The 18,806-nt window shown below is 41.3% G+C and overlaps 1 protein-coding gene across 2 annotated transcripts in view; it reads right to left on the bottom strand.

Moving 5' to 3' along the window:
* Window positions 1-18,547, bottom strand: part of GAREM1 (GRB2 associated regulator of MAPK1 subtype 1) — a 236,071-nt gene extending 217,524 nt beyond the window's left edge. For both annotated transcript variants that reach the window (XM_061399653.1, XM_061399654.1), the window contains exon 1: window positions 18,334-18,547. In XM_061399653.1, coding sequence (XP_061255637.1) covers window positions 18,334-18,454 — 121 coding nt within the window. In that variant the 5' untranslated portion in view covers window positions 18,455-18,547. The remainder of the gene's footprint in view (window positions 1-18,333) is intronic.
* Between the last annotated feature and the right edge of the window lie 259 nt (window positions 18,548-18,806).

Here is an 18,806-nt window from a genome sequence, read left to right as displayed (position 1 = left end):
ATCCCTTCCCTCACCCTTCTCATAGCAACCACAAGCTTGTTCTCTAACAGGTTTTCTTGAGACAGAAAGAGATGGAGTTTATCATTAGCTGGGCAAGGAAGTGCACATGGCCCAAGATTCTCCCCTCCTGGGAGCCTCTCCGGAAATGGCTCCCGATATTTGCAGCTTATACATTATTAGGGGGAAAAAAAAATCCTTGTTGGTCTGGGAACTGGGAGACGTGGGCTGCAACATGTCGCTGCGGTTCGTTATTTACTATTTCACACTGAAGTGCACCAAGATGTGGGACTTGAGCAGATACGCTGCAGGGGAGTGTGTTATCACACCACCTGTTATCTGTGTCCTAGAAGGCGGGGGAAAGGCTAAGAGCCATCAGCTAAGCCACAGGATAAACATGTGAAGCTCTTCAAGATCCTCCCACCCCCTTCCACGCCTCTGTTCAGGATATTCCTAACCTCGGGCCGGAATAGCAGCCTCCCTCCTCTAAACCCACTGAAATCCTACTCACTCTGTCTGGGCCTGGCTCGGTGGTCAAGGAACAGTTTCTGTGAAACCTGCCTCCGGAGCTGCTGGCAATATTAACCTACCTCTGGGATGAAGCATGTCCATGCTTATTATATGACAATAGTTATTTCTAAGCATCTACCTACTCAGTGGGCCTCGGAATTCCCTGAGCATCAGGACAGTGCTTATTCACCTTCATGTTGCCAGCACTTGACATTATGCTGATAAAGACAGTGAGCATGTGAGCCACAGCTGTGCAGCAAACACAGAGTGAAAACCACATTCCATAATCCTGCTTATCCATCAGCCTACTGATGGATGTTAGGGTAAAGTCCACACTGGGAAAATCCAGAAAAGGACGTTATATATTTATAGCTTCTAATGTTAAAAAAAATTATCTGACATTTTACTTATAGGCCAGCAAAACTTGTGTGTGTTCACACATGTGTGTGTGCTTCTGTGCATGTGTGAGTATATATATATACAGCAGTTTCCTCTGGCTGCCATAATAAATTTCCACACATTGAGTGCCTTAAAACAACAGAAACTTATGCTCAGTTTTGAAGGCCAAAAGTCCAAAATCAAGACTGCTTTCTTGGAAGGTGCTGGAAAGATTGTGGACCCTTGCCTCTTCCAGCTTCTGGCGGCTTCAGGTAAACCCTGGCTTGTGGCTCTGTCGCTCCAGGCTCTCCCTCCTCTTGAATCTGTCTCAAACTCCCTCTGCCTTCCTCTTGGAATGACACAGGTCAGTGGATCTGTATAATCCAGGTTGATTTCATCTCAAAATTCATCTGGAAAAATTCCTTTTGTGAAGAAGCTAACACACAGGTTCCTGTGATCTGGACATGGACATGTCTTTTTGGAAGCTGCCATTCAACTCACTGCACTGTGAGAGAGAGAGTGTGTGTGTGTATGCGCGCGCTGTATATTGTGCCAGAGAAGAGTGCTTAAACCAAGTTCTACTGAACGCCCTCCTGTTGCCAAGGTGACAGAGTTTGGAAACCACGTTGGGTGCTGGAAACACAATGGGGAACATGAAAGACACAGTCTCTGCCTTATGGAGGTCGTAACAAGTCAAATATTTTAAAGTTGGAAAATGTGGGATGATGGAAAATTATGCTGTGATTGTATACAACAGGGAACCTTGCCTTGTCTGTTAAGTGATAAATGTGACCTTGATATTTTCTCAGTTAGAGATGGATTACACGGAACATTCCTTGATTTTCAGTCTGGATTATCTTATACCCTGTAGAGTGACATCCACTAAGAATCCTTGTTTTACACGTATGCTTTGCACTTGAAATGATCTGATGCAAAGATACTCCATGAAACTATCACAGTTCATATAGTTTAGGATGCCATCACTTGCAATACAATCATTATTTTACAACAATCGAGAAGAATAAACGCTGCTGATTAAACTATGAGACACCATTAATTATCATCCCAATCTCATAGATATTGAAACATGTACCTTAGAATCAGTGAAATATGTTCATTTCTACTCTGACATACGTTCTCACAAATTAAAAATCTTCTGATTAAACAGTACAACCAAATATCAATGGTCTACCAACAATATTTTAACACTGAGTTGGCTTCACTAAGCCTCAGAATATTTTTCACCTTTTCATGAGGTTCAGTTCAGTTGCTCAGTCACGTCCGACTCTTTGCAACCCCATGAACTGCAGCATGCCAGGCCTCCCTGTCCATCACCAACTCCCAGAGTTCACTCAAACTCATGTCCATCGAGTCAGTGATGCCATCCAGCCATCTCATCCTCTGTTGTCCCCTTTTCCTCCTGCCCCCAATCCCTCCCAGCATCAGAGTCTTTTCCAATGAGTCAACTCTTCGCATGAGGTGGCCAAAGTACTGGAGTTTCAGCTTTAGCATCATTCCTTCCAAAGAACACCCAGGGCTGATCTCCTTTAGAATGGACTGGTTGGAGCTCCTTGCAGTCCAAGGGACCCTCAAGAGTCTTCTCCAACACCACAGTTCAAAAGCATCAATTCTTCAGCGCTCAGCTTTCTTCACAGTCCAACTCTCTTAATATATGTAATTACAATTCACTAAGTCCTAAATTAAGACATTGGCTCAGCAGTAAAGAATACCTACAATGCAGGAGACACAGGAGATGTGGGTTCAATCCCTGGTTTGGGAAGATCCCCTGGAGGAGGAAATGGCAATCCATTCCAGTATTCTTGCCTGGGAAACGCCATGGACAGAGGAGCCGGGTGGGGGGGCTACAGTCCATGGGGTCGCAAAGAGTCGGACACTAGAGTGACTGAGCACAAATGCATATTAGGTCTCTTTAAGGCTTGAGAGAGTTTGAGAAGTCAGAATACTGGGAAAGACTCTAAAACTCTTGAGCTGAAGCAGAAAGATGTGGCTGCTGGTATTATTGTCCCTTCTTTCCAAGTCCAGAACTTGGTAAAAGGTCAGAAGAATACAGTGTGTACACCTGTGTGTGTCTGCGAGCAGAGCTTGCAAATAGGGACAAGCCAGACTGTCCAGAGGTCCACGGGGCAGGGTCACATCTGGTGGCCCCTGTGAAATGCTACAATGGAAAGAGAAGACCCTGTGAAATGTTACAATGGAAAGAGAAGACAGGATCCCTGCTCTAAGAAAGACATCTAAAAAGAGAAGTGATGAAACTTTTAAACACACCCGACTCCAAGCTCATAAAGTCTGGAGGACTTTCTGGAATGCAGGATTGAGATTTTGCTGTAAATCTGCACAAAGGTCATAACGTACTGTAGAAAAAGTCTCAGAGAATGATCTCTGTATGAATTCTCTTCTTGCACTTATTTCTCATTTTTTCATGCAGTTTGGGACACTGAGATATCACATCCACATTTCCCTGTGTTTTTCCTACAAAGATTTAATTTTGCTCCTTGCACATGAAATTAAGAGGAATGAGGAAGACAATGCCATCCACGATTTGTGGGGAGGTATGGAACATAAGAGAAATTTAAGCCTTTAAAAATGAACAGATGTGAGTCAATATGGGGTTTTTAAGCAAGAAACACACATACACGTTAAGAATAGTATGTGAAGTATGTTCCTTATCCCCAAAATAATGAGGTAAATCAATATACTTTCAATTAAGTAGTTTAAAAAAACAAGCTGAGCTCAACTTGCAAATTCTTCTGAAATTTTGAAAAGGTGCAAACTCTTTTACACACACACACACACACACACACACAGCAGCTTAGTAAAGTATCATTTTAAAACAAATTCTTCCCTGGAGAAAACTTATTGCCAAAGCATCTGGTCTGTGCTTTCAGAAGGCATTTAACAAGTTACTATCATTTCCCAGACTCACCAGGGTAGCACTGACTTTCAAATGAATTAAAATTTTCTTTAGAAAAACAAATCTCAGGCCTCCCACAGCTATTGGAAAGAAAGAGTAAAGCAAGGTTAGGGGCAGATCTAGCCAAACTCCTTTTCTTCGGGGAATAAAGGGATTGTTTTCAGATTTCGGTAACCATATATGTTTTTCCATCACATCCCAAGGCAATCCCTGAAAGACAAGTATGGGTGAAGTGTGGATTTTCTACTGTTAAAAGAACAAAACAAATTTGACAAAGATAGTTCAATTTAGTAAGCCTACTTCTGAATAAATGGACTGGCACAACAACAGTCTGGAAGAAAATAAAAATCTTATGTCATATGCAAAAATTAATTCCAGACAGACTAAAGACGTAAAATTAAAAAATCTTCCTAGATTAATTCCAGACAGACTAAAGACGTAAAATTTAAAAATCTTCCTAGAATATCTAAGAAAATGCATATACAATCCAGGAGTCACTTTCTCAGCCAAGAGTGAAAACACAGGAAAAGGAGACTGGTCTAAATAAAAAATTTAAGCTCTTGAATGGATATATATATAATATAAACAAAGTCAACAGATTCAGTAAATGTAAATAAAAAATATCTCTATAATACACAAACGGCATCTAGAAATTGCCAAGAATATGCAACAGAAAAACTAGTAAAAATTATTTCAATTTGCAGAAGAGTATGTCTAAGTGATAAACAGATACATAAAAAGGGCACAAAAATCACTAACGTCAGAGAAATGCAACTTAACATAGCAAAGATCTTATTTTGTATCCATTAGGCTGGCAAATGCTGCTTGTACACTTTGTATCTAATGGTTGTCACAGATTTGGAGAAATGGTATTTTCATACATCAATAATGGAAATGAGTATTGTTTCTGACTTTTCAGACAGCATTTCAGCAACTCCTATTAAATCAGTTCCACTTCTGTGAATAGGGTTTTGATATTGGGACAGAGGGTTCCCAGGTGGCTCAGTGATAAAGAATCCACCTGCCAATGCAGGAGATGCAGGTTTGACCCCTGGGTCAGCAAGACCCCTGGAGGAGGAAATGGCAACCCACTCCAGTATTCTTGCCTGGGAAATCCCATGGACAGAAGAGCCTGGAGGGCCTCGTTACAGTCCATGAGGTCGCAAAGAGTCAGACACGACTGAAGCGACTTACCATGCATGCACTGGGATAGAACACCTACTTTCCCTAAATTGTTTCTTCTAAAAAGATTTAATTTTCGTCCTTGCATGTGAGATTAAGAGAATCAGGAAGACAGTCATCAAAGATGTTTTGGGGGAGGTATGTGATAGAAACCACAGAATTTTATAGAAATAATGAACAAATGAATGACATTACATACATGGAGGTTTAAAGTGAAGTGAAGTGGCTCAGTCGTGTCCAACTCTTTGTGACCCCGTGGACTGTAGCCTACTGGGCTCCTCCATCCATGGGATTTTCCAGGCAAGAATACTGGAGTGGGTTGCCATTTTCTTCTCCAGGGGAACTTCCCAACCCAGGGATAGAACCCAGGTCTCCCGCATTGTAGGCAGACGCTTTACCGCCTGAGCCACAAGGGAAGCCTTGTGGAGGTTTCAGATCAGATCAGTCGCTCAGTCGTGTCCGACTCTTTGCGACCCCATGAATCACAGCACGCCAGGCCTCCCTGTCCGTCACCAACTCCCGGAGTTCACCCAGCCTCACGTCCATCAAGTCAGTGATGCCATCCAGCCATCTCATACTCTGTCGTCCCCTTCTCCTCCTGCCCCCAATCCCTCCCAGCATCAGAGTTCTTTTCCAATGAGTCAGCTCTTCGCATGAGGTGGCCAAAGTACTGGAGTTTCAGCTTTAGCATCATTCCTTCCAAAGAAATCCCAGGGCTGATCTCCTTCAGAATGGACTGGTTGGATCTCCTTGTAGTCCAAGGGACTCTCAAGAGTCTTCTCCAATACCACAGGTTTAGTGAAGTATAATTAACAGAGGCCAATAACTAGAAATAAGTTGGACATCAATCAACAGAAGAATGAGTAGATCTGCATCATGGAATATTATGCAGCTGTTAAAAAGGAATGAATTTGTTTTATACCAGATGATTTAGAAAGATTCTCAAGAGTGACATAAACAGGAAGCCAAGAAGTATGTATAATATACAAGTATTAATAGATATAATACAGTCCCATTTTCACAAAGCAAGGACAGAATCCTATTTCAGTATATGTCTTTGTATCAAGGTTGGTTGGATCTGTGGGTGTAGAGTCCATGGATACTGAGGGTCACTGTACTATGGCCAGTTTACTATACAGACTTCAGCATCGATGGATTTTGGTAACTGCAGGAATTCTGGAATCAATTCCCCAAAGATACTAGGGGTGGACTACATATCTAATGTCAATGCAGGATTATATGAGTAGGGAGGAAATATGAAGCAAACTCCTGCATTATTAAAGTGGATTGTGTGGGTAGACAGGATTGGATTGGAGGCATGAGGGTTGACGTGAAGGGAGAAACAAAAAAAGTGGTAGCTAAAATGTCTCATTTCTCTAAAATTATAAGAGTGTGGGAGAGAAGAGAATAGGGGATGCATGAAAGGACAATCACAGTTATCTCAGGGTGGTGGGACCTCAGATAACCTTAAGTTTTTACATATTTCCATGTATTGAAATTCTTAATAGTGAATACATGATGTTTATAATTGGGAGAAATGAAATTCTATTTCATTGTGACAATTTAAAAAACTAGACAGACTGTAAATGATGTTTATAACTTAGTTCATATATTTCCCTTCTTCCTTCCCTGTCTAGTCTCCACTTATTAGCATGAAACTCCTCTGACATCGATTGTACTCAAACTGTGAACAACCTGCTCAGATTGAAATCTTCCCAGCTGAGTCAAGAAGACAGCAAACTGGAGGGAGGGCAAGAACAATTTCAGAATTCCCTGATCCTCTGTGAAGTTGGCTTGAGGGTTCTTCTCTGATGCTAAAAGATTCTCTTAAAGTCATCTTGTACTGTGCTTTCAGCAACTGCCACCTCAACCTTCTGATAAAGACAACTATTTATAGAGTCCTCAGGTGTCAAGCTGGCAACAGAAAACATTTTTGATTCCCCCATCAATCACTGCCTATACATAGAGAGAATTAAACCCAGCTTGCCTCCTCTTATCTCTGGTTCCCTTCTTCTTAACCATTACACTGACGTCGACACTTGCACAGATATTCAGCAGAGGAAATGAAATGACATTCAAACTATCACATTTGCTTCCCTCCTGGTCTTGAAGTTATCTGTGAATCTCTAGCATTTATTCTCCTGCATTCATACTCAGATTCTAAGCTTCAACAGGCTCTCAAGTTGCTGAAACCTAAAAGAAAGAATAGGAAATGGAACAGAAACTCTAACTGCCCTAAATGCAGCACTTCAGGGTTCATTATAGATTACATACAAAAATAATGACGTTTTCATAAACGTATCCATTCATTCTTAGTCTTTAAAATCAAATAGTGATGAACATAGCTTGGCAGCTTAGTTTTAGGCAATGTACAGGAATTTGTCAACAGTGACGTACCAACGAGGAACTATCCATGACTTGAACTTAAATACTGTACAATTATAATTGCTAACATACAATATGGTTTTTACCAAGATTTTCATGAGATTATTGACTGACCACAATGCAATACTGAACGTAACATTTAAATCCAATATCCAACTTGATGAAGAAAAGTAAGTTAACCATAATTATTCAATTTCAGAAACAGGTAATGCCTATTTATGAACGTTAACCAGAGAAAAATGGAACAAAAGTTTATAAAGTGATTAAACCCCCATGAAGCCTAGAGATTATTATAAACATCCTACAAAAAAAAAAAAAACAAGAATAAAGGACACTAGGATTTCATTTTTATTACAGGAGCTTTGGAGGAAAAAAAAATTCTACCGAAAACAACTGAATAACTAACTTATAAAATTCACAATATGAAACAATCATTGAATTTATTCTAGTAGCCTTCAAAGTGATGCAAATTAGAAAAAGTACCAATTTTTAGATCACCTAAATTAGCAAAGACTGAAAAAAAAACTCTGATATTCAATGATGCACACTGATATTCATTAACTGCTAATGGTGCAAACTTTCCTGGCTACAATTAGCAATACACATCAACAACCTAAAAAAAAAAATTTTTTTTTTAATCCCACTTCCAGGAACCTCAAATAATGAACGATATACAAAACAGACAAATTTAAGTATAAAGATAGCCTCAAAAAATGACACTCAAAACAACTGAATGTCTAGCAAGCAGAAAATGGTCAAATAAATAATGGTTAATTGGTAACAACAGAACTGCATTCGGTCATGACAATTTTATTTTCAAAGAAGATTAATAATGAAGGAAAATGCTCACGATATAATGTAAAATTTTAAGTTTTATATACAGTTTGGGCTTCCCTGGCGGCTCAGACAGTAAAGAATCTGCCTGAAATGCAGGGGACCCAGGTTCACTCCCTGGGATGGGAAGATCCGCTGGAGAAGGGAATGGCAACCCACTCCAGTATTCTTGCCTGGAGAATCCCATGGACAGAGGAACCAGGAATGTTACAGTTCATGGGGTCACAAAGAATCAGACATGACTGAAAGAATAACACTTTCATTTTCATATACAGTTTAGGGCTTCCCGGGTGGCTCAGTGGTAAACAACCCTCCCACCAAGGCAAGAGTCACAGGAGACTCAAGTTCCATTCCTGGGTCAGGAAGATCCCCTGGAGGATGAAATGGCAACCCACTAGAGTATTCTTGCTGGGAAATCCCATGGACAGAAGAGGCTGACAGGCTATACAGTCCATGGGGTTACAAAGAATCAGACACGACTTAGCAACCAAGCACATATACAGTTTAGTCTCACTTTATATACATTCTCCATGTACGTGGCATGCCTGCATAATAGGAAAATGTTAATAATGGTTACATAACAATTATATAACCTCTGGAATTAACATTGATATTCATTTCTGTCATTTTCTATGTTTCCATAGTAAAACTCTCTATAATAATGATATTGGGGGTGACGGTGGGGAATAGTAAGTATGTTTAAAAAAAAAAAACAAAAAACCAACCACTAAGCCTCTCTGGCAAAAGAAATAGTTTAAAAAATTGGACAACTATCCCCATTGTGTGCATCAGGTCAAGGGCAAAATCTGAAAAGTAGGCAAACCAAAAAAGAATGCGAGAGTGCCTTCCAACAATGTCTTAAGAGTATACAACTTTTCCTGCTTACTGAAAAAGTACTTCCAACCTCTAATAAAGAGCCTCTTATACAGAGCCACTTTAAGGTTTTAGCTGAAGGATGAAGAGAGAAAAGTTGGGGCAAGAAGTTCCTACTCTCTTAACTGCAGAAGAACCCAAACAAGGAAATGTCTAGGAACTGGGGCCCAAGGCATGACTGTTTTAGTAAGTTCTGGGTAGAAGAAAAAAGAAAATGCAAGGCATCAAGGCAAAAATCTAAAAGGCAGAGGCTGACAGGTAACTCCCAATATTCAATGACCCCCTTTCCTGCACTGTGCCCAATTAAGATTCCACTCGCCTTCCTGTCCACATAGCAGTATGTAAGTCCTGACCAATGAGATGTGAGTGCAAGGCGGTGCAGGATCGATGGTGAGACATACCCTTGGGCCCTTCCTTCTATCTGGGATGCAGACATGATGGCTAGAGCTCCAGCAGCCACTGAGAACCATGAAGTGAAAACTACCTACTGAGGATGACAGAGCAGAAAGCCATGAGAAGCCTGGGTTCTTGTCATTCTGCCCTGTCATTCTGGGCCATGTTTCTTCAGACTTTTGTTATTTGAGAAAGAAAGAAATCTCCATGTTGGATAAGCCATTATTGCTATTATTATTTTTTTTGGTCCTGTTACATACAGTTAAAATGAACCTAAAGTGATGTACCTAGCCATGATAAGCTTCTGAAAATTTTTCTCTTGATCTTGTCTATTCTCCGTGGCTCCCTTCCTCTTAACAGACCAAAGAGTGGACCAAAATAAACAGGAAAAAATAAAAGTAGAATATCTTAATAAAGCTTTATGTTATTTATTTTTAAGTAATCTGAACCTTCATGAGCGTGCTCTCTCTCTTTAGGCATAACTAATTAAATTATTTTTAACTTGGGTCTGGTGCTTGATTGATTTTATGAGTCAGTGATCCAAGGTAAAAATGGATTCCTTATTACTTTATATGTTAACCTGAAACAAAGTGAAGGTTTCATAAGATAAGCTACAGAGGATCAGGAATGACAATAAAATAGATATTAGGTCTTCGATTCTAGCCATCCCTTACTTGCCCACTCAAGGAAGAGAGTGGCATCTGCTTGGATGAATGTCCTGGAGTTATTCAAGCGAGTTTCCTCTGGCATTTCATTAACCTTTTTTTGAATGGATGACAAAGTCTCTTACAACCAGTGCTTCCTAATTACCTACAAGATAACAGATATGTTTAAAAATAGCAAAGTAAATATTTACCCTTTTCCAGTTACTTTTAGGTATTTGAATCTAGTTTCCTGCTAGGAGGAAAATACTCTCAATTTGAACTAATTATCAAGAGCAAAGTTTCATTTCTAACATCTTAACATCTATTACTGAGAAAACTATCACTTTGGGGGGGGAGGGGAACTTACCGAGGAAATTTTTCTTTACTGAATGGAAAAAAACAACAGAACACAGTCTATTCAAAAATCTTCACAAGGATACACACATAAGCTCTGCTCACAATTCTATTCCTCTCTAAGCTATAATCAGACCTAATCATAATAACTTACTGTACATGTTACATATTAACCTAAATAACAGCTTCATAACTATGACTTCACATTGCATTTTAAATTCAATAACTTGATATTCATTAAACAACCATTAAGCCATCAAAGCTCAAGTGATATTTAAATATTTATTTCAAAGTAGGTTTAAGAATTAGCAGAATCAATTAAAATGACTTGCCTTATAGTATAAAGTAATTCATCCACGGAGCTAGAAAAGAGCTCAAGAAAACTGGGTTTTCCTTCTCCTCCTACCACTATGTAATACTCCTGCAATGGCATAAAAGGAAACTCACTGTCTGGGATTAAGAGACTATGGTTTCAAGTCAATCTTGGGGCTATTCTAGGAAAACAACAACTGTACCAAATTAGCAGTAGTAGTTTTGCAACACTACTTAAACGAAGCGGCTTGCTTTGCTTAGAAGTAAAACCCCTGATGCTCTGAAAAGATGAAACAATGGATAGTTAAATGGTGAGCTGGCTATCCAATCAGGTTCTTTCTTATTGTAAGAGTTGACTAGCTCCAAAGATGTATGGCATTCTAGGTGATAGAAGGCTAAAAATTTAATGACATACTACATGTAACATGTGAAAAAGTCATCTGAGTTTCAGAATGAAAGAACGAGTAAGAAAGCAAAGAGAAAAAAAAGGCCTTTAAAAAATGAGTTTTAATTGCTAGAAATAATTTATTTAAAGATGGATAACTAATGAACCTAAGAATCATTATTTCATCATGATCTTACCAGTCTCTATTTTTCCTACTGCTAATTTTAGGACCTACCACCTTAGTCTGTGTATCTCAACTGAATCAAAAGTTAAATTCTGTTAGACTTGCAGAGGCCATAGACACCTTTAGTAATCTACTTTGGACCTTAAAAATTTTAACATTGAGATGTATTCATTCACTTATTAAATTCTTACTGAATGCCTCCTACATACCAGGAAGTGTGCTAGGAGCTGGGAAATCATGATAATTTATTAAATTTTTTATCCTTTTAATGAAATTTCGGTAAATGTTCTTATGAAACTGGGAATAGGGGTGGAGGTTTGAGATGTGGGGAAACAACTTCATGTGGAAATGTCATCTAAAGAAGAATTAATCCCATGAGATTTAAAAAAATATTTTAGCAAGCATTTTATATTTTATCAAATATGACAAAATAATACGTAAACAATAAAGAGTTATTTTTCAAGTTGCATATAATAGCTGGTTTTTTTAAGATTGATAGTCCTGCTAAAGACAAGAAGGAGTTTATGAGTCTTCCTAGAACTGGAGCTTTTTTAGTGAAAAGACAGATACCTCAGGAATCTCAGACAAAAATAAATGAGTTTACAAGCTGGTCGACTAGAACTTGGTATTTCAATAAGGAAGCCAAATGAGGTAAAGAGACTAAAATACTCTCTTTAAACTATGATACAGTCAATCGCAATGATCAAACCAGTTTTCCTTTTACAGATGAACTGAGCATCTCAAGATTCTTTTTTTCTTATCACGTGGATACTCCCTTAAGACTTTCAAAATCGACATCTTATTTGAAAAGCAAGAGCGTTTAAAATAAGGAGCCATGTCCAAATCTCATCTTACGAGTCTAAATGCTGATAACCATCCACTGTCCTCCACAAGATCCTGTTATGCATGGCCAACTCAAATACATGATAACTAGAGGAAAATGACAGTATATAAAAGAATATGCAAGAGACTTTCTTCAAAACCTACCTTGTGTATAACACACTAGGCACCTCTTTCCTGCTAACAGTTATTCAACTACAGATTCTCAGAAAATCATCTTCAATCCAATAAAAGCATTGATGAGTGCCTACTAAAAATTTCAAAGATAACACTTGAATCTAAAAACACCTGTGACACTTTCAACAGCCACATGGAGCCTCTCGGCCATCTGAGTGGCCACAGTTGTTTCTGCTCCATCAGCTCTCCAGGCACTTGAACGGTACAGTTAAGAGAAGGAGCTCCGCAGAAAGCAAATACCAAAGCCCCCAGCATGCCACACACGTGGGGTTTGGAATCAACTCTGCTTCCTCCTCATGGTGGAGAGAGAGAAAGTGCAGCTATCCACCCAACGCAGCTGCCTCCAATGCCTACCATCTTTATTTCTCTCTCCCTGGCAGTTCATGCAGCCTATGTCATCTTCTTTCTTTCAGCAAGCAGGACCATACACTCATCTTTCCTGCTCTAGACCAGCATTCTTTGAACTAGGGTACGTGTCTGAAGCAAAGCCAACACTTCGCAAGGGCTTCATCATCACAACTATGTGTTGTGCTTAGTCGCTCAGTTATGTCCAACTCTTTGCAACCCCATGGACTGTAGCCCACCAGGCTCCTCTGTCCATGGGATTCTCCAGGCAAGTATACTGGAGTGTGTTGCCATGCCCTTCTCCAGCGGATCTTCCCAACCCAGAGATCGAACCCAGGTCTCCTGCATTACAGGTGGATTCTTTACCGTCTGAGTCACCATTGAAGTGAGTCAATTTCCAAGTCCCCAACTTTCAAATACTCTCCTGTCTAAAAACTGATTGCCTGAAACTGTAACTGTGATGGAAGAACATCCCTCCTACAATGAATGGCAGCTGTCCTTTATTACCTCCCCCTCCCAAAGGTCCTTCTCCCACTTTACAAAAGCAGTCCTCTGCATCAACATCAGCAGATCTTTCTAATCTGCATTACCCCAGGGTGTAAAGATCCCAGGGAACGGGGCGACTAACAAAAGAACAAATGAAAATGCTGATCCCTGCTGTGGAGTGCAAGTCTCCAGCATTTGAGTATCTCCTTTCCTAACACAGGGAATTTCCACTTCTTTGTTTTAAACAACCTGAAATATTTAAATAAAAAGGGCCTGTGGCCAAATGAAATACGAAATACTAGTTTTTGATTTATATTCTTTTTTTGGTACAGAAAGTAAGGCAGTGATCGATAAGACACTGCTTTGGGAAAGATTTCTGGTGTTCTCTTTATTTACTGCAAGTAATAAACCCTTCCTTCTAACAGAAAAAAAAAAAAAAAACAACTATTTTCCATTGGAGTAAAATTCTGTAGGAGAAAGGAAATGGAAATATGAATTTAAGGAGAAAAAAGGAAAGACATAAAAATTTTAACTGTTAAGAACTTATTCGTGCATTTCAAAAATGAATAACGTTGACAATCAAACATGAAGTGAAGTGAAAGTCACTCAGTCGTGTCCGACTCTTTGCAACCCAAATTCTCCAGGCCAGAATACTGGAGTGGGTAGCCTTTCTCTTCCCCAGGAGATCTTCCCAACCCAGAGATTGAACTCAGGTCTCCCGCGTTGCAGATGGATTTGGTGGCTCAGAGGGTAAAGCGTTTGCCTGCAATGCGTGAGACCCGGGTTTGATCCCGGGGTTGGGAAGATCCCCTAGAAAAGGAAATGGCAACCCACTCTGGTACTCTTGCCTGGAAAATCCTATGGAAGGAGGAGCCTGGTAGGCTACAGTCCATTGGGTAGCAGAGAGTCAAACACAACTGAGTGACTTCACTTTCTTTACCAGCTGAGCCACAAGGGAAGCCCAAGAACACTGGAGTAGGTAGCCTATGCCTTCTGCAGGAGATCTTCCAGACCCAGGAATCGAACCAGGGTCTCCTGTGTTACAGGCAGATTCTTTACCAACTGAGCTATAAGAGAAGTTATGAGGGAATCAAATATACATTCTACTAGAGTTTTTTAAACAACGCAATAACTTGAAAAGTCAACGTTGATGGTATGATGAAAAATAACATCCTCTACAACTATTTAAATTTAAGATGAAAAGTTTTAGCAATTAACTTGAAATGTGCTTAGAGTACAGGCTTTTACAGAATCTTTCAGGCGCTGTAAGAGCAAAAAAGTTGGAAGAGTATGGCTGGAGAACAGCTCTTCAGAGCCCTTCCAAGAAAAAATACTGAAGAGACAGAGAAAAAAGAAAAATTTCCCCACCTACCTAGCCCTAAGTGTGGACGGGCTGATGATGGGTGAGGATTATTCTCTCCACCCTCTCGGTCATAAAGACATTTGTTGAACCTGGTTCTACAGCCAACAGTTTCCAAGACTGATGATGAGGTTAAATACCTGATTTTAACTGCGTTGCAGAATGGCGTGAGATTCTGGCTGAAGAGATGTCTTTCTTAAGGAGAACCTCTACTTTTCTTTTAGTCTCCAGAAAGACTCATGAGGCCATACTGTGGTGGTGGTTTAGTCGCTAAGTCATGTCCGACTCTAGTGATCCCACAGACTATAGCCCGCCAGGCTCCTCTGTCCATGGGACTTCCCAGGCAAAAAAGACTCACTAATTTTGTATTTATCTTAAACGATGACAAATTTCACCACTCGGGGTGGAACAGTGAATGTGTCTGGCAATTCATGAGTGACATGCAGGAGGCAAAGAACTGGAAAGCTCTTACTGTGCAGTTAGTACGTTAAATGTGGCAAACGTCCTAAAGTGCTCTCAACAGGCATGTCTACATACCCTTGGCCCTCAGACTCTACTTTTTGCCTTCTTTCTCTGATTCTTTACTTTCTTCTCTGCCCCTTACCGCTTTTCAGCCACTCTTTTGGGAAGCAGAAAATCGTCTAAATATGATGGATGAGGCCAGCACTTAATTCGATGTCTACTCTGTTCTAAAAATATTGACTTTCCGGTCCTCCAGCTCTCAAGAGAGACGGTGGGGCTCTTTAGACCAGACGTTAGATCTACTCTAAATCTACTCCTGTTTAGTATAAGGAGGTAGTACAGTTTAAGATAAAAGGTCTGTCTTCAGAGTTGGAAAGTCGGCTAAAAATCACAATCCATCATTTACTAGGTATGTTGCTCAATTTCTCCAAACCTCAGGTTCCCAAAGTCCTTAAAATGGAGTGCTAAGGTTTTGAGACAAGATATATCAAGCACTTAGAAACCGACCAGCACATAGTAGGCATCCAATAATCAACAGTTCTGAAATTAGATGTTTGATTTTTTTTTTAAATGATTGCTTACAATCAGCCAATAGTTTCCTCTTGGCATTATGTCAACTACTGCCATGTTTTTCCATTCCTTTCTAACCTCTCTGAAAACAAGTGATTTGGAAAATGACTACCTTTCATGTCTAAGTATAGGGTGTATGTATGTGTGTGTGTGTATAAAATGTACCTGCAGCACTAAAGCTGGCAAAAGGACATACACAGGAATGAGGGCTGCACAAATTTCACATACAGCATGGCAGCATGTCCTTAACGTGTTCTGCGCACTGCTGTGACACATTTAAAAAAATAAACATGGAATCTATGACCAACTCTTTTAAAGTCTATCCAAATTTAATTGGTAATCTAACACTTTCCGCCCTTCAAATTAGCAAAGTTTATTGGTTCTAGTTGTTTGTAAAATACTTATTATTTTAAGGTTGTAGGGAAACTGCTACTCCCATGATTCTCCCTTGAGCATGAGTATAACCTTTAGTCTCTGAAGCAATTTGGCAATGTGTAACAAGGACTTAAAAAGGATTTACATGATTATTCAGCAGGGGAGGAATATATCCTAATCCAAACAAATAGATTTATGTATAAGAGTATTCATTACATCACAACTTAAAATTCATAAAATGAAGCAGCTTTGGTGTCACTTTGACTTTTCACTTTCATGCATTGGAGAAGGAAATGGCAACCCACTCCAGTGTTCTTGCCTGGAGAATCCCAGGGACAGGGGAGCCCGGTGGGCTGCCGTCCACGGGGTCGCACAGAGTCAGACACGACTAAAGCGACTTAGCAGCAGCAGGGGACTCGATAATATGGTACAGCCATCATCCCATGAAACAGCATGCAGCTTAAAAAAAAATTTTATTTTTAAATAAGATGAGATTAAGTGAAAGGACCAAAGTATAAAGCAGTATTTGGCTATGATTCCAAATTTGTATATGCCACTGTGATCCTCAAGCAGTAATAACAGAAACTTTACAATACAGAATTGGAATTACACACAGTGATCAAAATCCATTCCACAGCTTGAAAGGACACACTGTTAAGACTTGCTACCCACGTCCTAATTTGAAAAAGAAGTGTGGGATGAGTACACTGCTGATTCAGATCCTTTTTATGAATGGCAGGGAGAGGAAAGTGGATTGTAAAGCTGAAAGTTATGTCTGCAACTGACATTCAGCCTCTTAAAATTTTGTTTAATGAAACTTTTGGGTGACTTTTACACCACACACATCCATGTTCACCATCTAGCTAGTAAGTTTTGGTGATGTGAGCAGAGATGAGAGATAGGAAAAAGTGAGGAATTCTATAACCTTTCAGTATACACAACTGCATACAATGTAAGAATAAATGAAACTCAGAGTATACACACACTCTCTCTCTGATTCAGACCTGCAGACATATTTAAAGCACTCCCACTCCAAGCAGAAATGCCTCAAACATACCACCTGACCGTCCCTGAACTCACCTGCCCTTCATCACTACTTTCCGAACTCTTAGCTTATTCCCAATGCCCACGACTACCACCACCAATTAAACAAAGCTAGTAAGCACGGGGAGACTGTTTTACAGTGATCCTGAACTCTCCTGCCTTTATTTTTCACATCAGTACTTCAAACGTCTAATCTAACTCCTCAGAAGAAAGGGAACAAAAATGCCTTTAGACACTTACAACGTCTCATGTTACACATGCCTGGACTCCAGAGAAAAAGGAGCAACCCAAGTCCTTTGAGCAGAAATGACACCTTTCTGCTCAGTGCTGATTTGGCGAGAGCACAGCTTTATACACTTGCCTGCCCGCCTGGGCCCAGGTGCTTCAAGCAGCCCCATAGCAGAGGCCAGCTTGTTTCTGCAAACAGTCTGAAACCGCACGAAGCCAAAATCAACAGAAGTTATTACGAAAACACAAAAGGCAAAACACACCTAAACTGCCACCTTGTCTGTCACAGCTCTCAAACCGAAAAGTATCTTAACAGTATGCACATCTATCTACCTGTTTGCAGATGTCAACCTGCAGAACAAACAGCTGGGAGACGTGGGGTTAGTCTCTGGTTGTCAATTTCAGGAAACACGAGCATGTCTTAGTTTTGAGCTCAGGTTCCAGGTCAATACAGGTTTTCGGGACTTCAGTTTTTTTTCCAGGCTGGAAATGCACTAAGCTAATAATTAACCTTAAGCATACCATCACCTCTACTAAAAACATTTGCTACACAGCTCTAAATTACTTTCAGTTGACTTAAACAAAACAGACAAGCTGTAATAAAAGGTCTCTGAGAAATGTGATCTTTCATTGGTCACCCAGGACCTTTCCCCCTAAAATCTGCTCCTTCTTGGGGAGGGGAGGGGGAGAGTTGCCAAAATAAAGATGCCACCCAAAGCACAATTATTTTGTGAGAAAGTTACCTAAGCTAACTCTTCAGGGTTTCTCAGGTTGAGTAATTCTTGCAGGCGGGTAGGGAGGGACAGCTCGCCTCCAAGATTACTATCTGCAGAGGTTTCCCTAATGTTGATTTTTTTTTTTTTTTTTTTTGGCGTCCTTTTTAATTATCCTGCAAGGGCTCTGATTTTCACATCTCTAGCTGCTGCTGGGGGGAGTTGAGAGCGACGCGCCAGGGCTGCGGCAGCCGCTCGGGCCAAGTCCAACGCCGGGGGGGCGGGCAGCCCACTCCCCACCGGGTCCCACCCTCCCCGGCACAGGCGCGCACAGCCCAGCCAAGACTGCGGCTCGCGGGCGGGGACTCACCGCTGTCCAGCCGCGCAATCTGGGGCAGTCGGTAAGTGCTGACCAGCAGGTCGAGCGGAACGGCCACCGAGCTCCACTTCACATCCTTGAGGCTGCAGCCCAGCGAGGGCGCCGGGTCCATCTTCCCCGCCTCCTCCGGCCCCGCGCTCCCGCCGCCGGCACCACCCCGCGCCTCGGCGGCCGCCGCTGCTCGCGCTCGCGGAGCTGGGACGCGCGAGGGGCGCCCGGCACTCCGGCCGCGGGCAGCCCGGGGGCGCGGCGGCGGCTGCGGCAGCCGGGAGCGAGGGAGGGACGGAGGGGGCCCGCGGCCGGCTCAGCTGCCGCTGCGGGGCATGGCTGGGGCGCCCCGCGTGCCCTCAAGCCCGGAGAGGACTCGCAGCAGCCCCGCGGCGGCCGGGGTGGCTGCAGCGGCTGCCGCTCCGCCTCCTCCTCTGGCCCCGGGTCTGCAGCTGCGGCGGCCGCCCGCTCGCCTC

The sequence above is a fragment of the Bos javanicus genome, chromosome 24 (assembly GCF_032452875.1).
Source record: "Bos javanicus breed banteng chromosome 24, ARS-OSU_banteng_1.0, whole genome shotgun sequence".
NCBI classification, from domain to species: domain Eukaryota; kingdom Metazoa; phylum Chordata; class Mammalia; order Artiodactyla; family Bovidae; genus Bos; species Bos javanicus.
The sequence above is the reverse complement of the archived record's forward strand: the minus strand, read 5'-3'. Positions and strand labels throughout refer to the sequence as shown.